General features: G+C 50.3%; 1 protein-coding gene across 1 annotated transcript; it reads right to left on the reverse strand.

Moving 5' to 3' along the window:
- Window positions 1-655: 655 nt before the first annotated feature.
- Window positions 656-2,637, reverse strand: LOC142924704 (exosome complex exonuclease RRP44-like). Its single transcript, XM_076067359.1, has 3 exons — window positions 2,486-2,637; window positions 1,997-2,134; window positions 656-844 (listed from the first exon to the last, which is right to left on the reverse strand). Exons 1-3 carry the CDS (start codon window positions 2,621-2,623, stop codon window positions 656-658), a joined length of 465 nt encoding a protein of 154 aa, XP_075923474.1. The 5' UTR covers window positions 2,624-2,637.
- Window positions 2,638-3,158: the final 521 nt, after the last annotated feature.

Consider the following 3,158-nt stretch of genomic DNA (forward strand, 5'->3'; position numbering starts at 1 on the left):
TATATTATTAATTATGCGATTTTTCCACAATTCGGTGTTCTTCAGGAACGCAAGTACAGCGTTATAGGAGAAAAGTCTGTAGTCCCCTTGCTCCATTCATTTCTGTACTGGACCATCTCCACGGCCACTGCAGAGTCCTCCACATCCTGGCTCACCACTTTGATCCGCATCTCTCGAGGCCTGCCTCTTGGGTCTCCGCGCTGGTGCTTCCATAAGTACGTTGCCTTCCTTCCTCCGATGTGAATTTCCTCTCTTCTTACGATGATGTGTCCGAGCCATCGACTTTCTTTCAGGTCGACGGCTTTTCTATATACGGTCTGCGGTAAAGGTGTAGAGCCCCGTGGCGTCTCGTTCATGCCAGTGCAGCGGAAGGACCTCGACTGGAGAGCTCCAGAGAGGCCCTCTAGAAGGTATTCTACGCAGGCCAAACATCTTGAAACTATTGAGGTTTGACAGCACGATGATGATGGGGGGTGTTTTCGCATTTGTCTATTGTCGGGGGCCTATACGTCGGGGGCCACACGTCGTGGGCCACACCAAAGGCCACCCAGGGGCCACCAGTGGCCCGTGGGCCTTGTAATAAAGAACATTGAAGTAAAAGATTCTCACATGCACGACCAAGCACACCAACACACTGCAGGCGTAAGAATTGAACTCAATCGAGGAATTGACATATCGTCACACGTCTCATGCGTACCTCTGCTGTGATGCTGAACGTGGGAGGGGGCAGGCATGCAAGTACGGCCTGGCTGAAGGGCTGGTGTGGCACGTCGTGCTCCAGCAGCAGTACCTCGGTCTCCATCTCCTTATCCCCACATTCGCCCAGAGAGCGCACAAAATGGCCCTGCATAAGCACACCGACGATTAGCACGGTTGTCTACGTATGGTACGGAAGAAGTTCAACATGCATATGCACATACGTGGCCAATCGTCACCGGTATCCCATTTCCACTGGTACATTGCAACCCAGACAGCGCAGAGCTCTCGAGGTGTCTGTGGTCACCCACTGGCTTTTTGCCGTGTCAAACCAGAACCAAACCGTGATATGCTGGCCCCACAAGGCATCCAAATCTATCCGGGGGCCGAGCAGGGCCAGGGGCGGGGCTAGCGACATGTTAATTGTGTGACGGCAGTCGGTACACCACGGGGACGTGGCACCACAGCGTCATCTGCATGTGCCATGAACTTGTTCAAAGCATTGACCGTCCATGGCATGGATCTGCTTTTGCAGTGGATAAACAACCTGCAGCCTACTAAACCGTGCCAGCCATGGTGCCGCTCGGTTGTGCAGTGGCAAATAGGTATGAAAAGCACAACCACAATGCCAACTTTGTACCTAACGTACATTATGTAGAATATTAACCGGCATCTGTTTAAACAAAGATACAACCCAAAGAATACATCTTAACAATATATTTAACTTTTCACCAATTTTGTTTCTCATTGTGTTAATGGTATCACACAAGACAAGGAATCTATACAAACCCTCCGTGGTCAAGGACGACCCACAGGAGCAGACATAACAGAGCTACTTCTAAGATCCATTGAAGTGAAATGCAGTCCAAATTGTAGGGGGGCAGTGCTTTTCCAACCACTCTGCCAATCAAAGTAATGTTCATCACATGGCAGTCAAACGCAGTAGTTTTCTCAGAGATGGAAATTAAACAATCGAAGTGCACGACCAAATTTAATATCGTTTTTGGTGCAGTTATTGGTGACTGGGCTGAGACTATCAACTTACAACACCTTAATAACCTAGGTTGAATCACAGGTGAGTTTGCCATGCTTTCAAACAAAAAAATCACAGTGGTGCCATCTCATCCACCCTGACTTCCAATTCACCGTGTCACCGTTCGTGTTTTGGGTTCGACGGCTGTATTGCATACAGAGCCGCGTGGCCGCGCGTCAAGTGACAGAAGGATGAGCCCGACGATGCCGACCACGGGACGGACGGGTGAGGTGTCACGGCGTGCGGGGCGTCACGGTGCAGTCGTACGTTCGGGTAGCGGGAGTGTCGCAGCCAGCCATCGATGGCCACCACGATGCGGTGGGCCTGCAGGGACGCTGCTTGTCTTGTCTCCACCCGCACTCGTGGCATGCGGCGGTCCGCAGGCGTGAACAGGTGGCGGGTGGCCTGCAACACGCCCAAAGAGCCCCCAGTAAGGCATTCAACAAACTGTTTGGGCGAGTGCCGTCAGCACACACCTATTCAAGCTGGTACGGCAAACGACGGGGTGGGTACGGCCAGCACCATGCCCGACCGCCTTTGTCTCCACAGCGCTGATGTTTACATGCCACATCAGATACTCATTTATGGCCGAGTCGACCTAGGGAAGGGCCCAAGACAGGTTCAGACATTTGCCGCTGTTTATTGGTTATGAGCGATAAATATAATCCAACTCGGGTCCCAGGATTCGTAGCGCAGCGCGCTAACCGCTACATCACCGCTCCCCACATGTACACACACACATGAAGATCAGCCCACCTCCTTGATTGGGCTGGGCATGAGCATGCCGCACAGCGGCCTCGAGTTCCGCTTGATGATGCCGACCACTTTGCCAGTGGGCCGACGCATCTTCCCACTTTCGGCTTTCAGCTGGAGACCAAAACAAAGGACAAACATCGTGTTGCGTAATCTAAGCAAGAGCGACGACAGCAGCAGCAGCAGCTGGGATAGCACCGGGAGATGACAACGCAAACTCAAATGAGCACTCACCACAGTAGCGTCTCTCTCACACACTGAAATAATGAAATAACTATTTTTTTTTACCAGCTCACTGCGTAACACAATACAATTTGGCTTGAAGGGGAAGGAGCAATCCAAAACAATAGCGCTTAACCTGCGGATGTGATTTCATGCTGTGTCTCATCAATGTCAATAATGAGACTGACGCTTTGTTAAAATGACAAAAGATCACAGTGAGGAGTCCTCCGTAAATATTGATAAGTTAAAACAGTTCTGGCGATTGATAGAATCAACCGGAACACACCCATCAGATACCACACGTTTAAAAAAAAAACGCGTAGGCTTTTGCGACCAATATTATCTACAACAAAGGTTACCCTCCCATCTAATTCCCAATTTGATGCTTAATCTCTCGATTCTTTATGATTTCACTGATTGACATTTTCTCTTACCTGCTTAGCACATCAGTCAC

This window comes from Petromyzon marinus, chromosome 16 (assembly GCF_048934315.1).
Source record: "Petromyzon marinus isolate PM22_M1 ecotype Great Lakes invasive population chromosome 16, UKy_Petmar_22M1.pri1.0, whole genome shotgun sequence".
Lineage (NCBI taxonomy): Eukaryota > Metazoa > Chordata > Hyperoartia > Petromyzontiformes > Petromyzontidae > Petromyzon > Petromyzon marinus.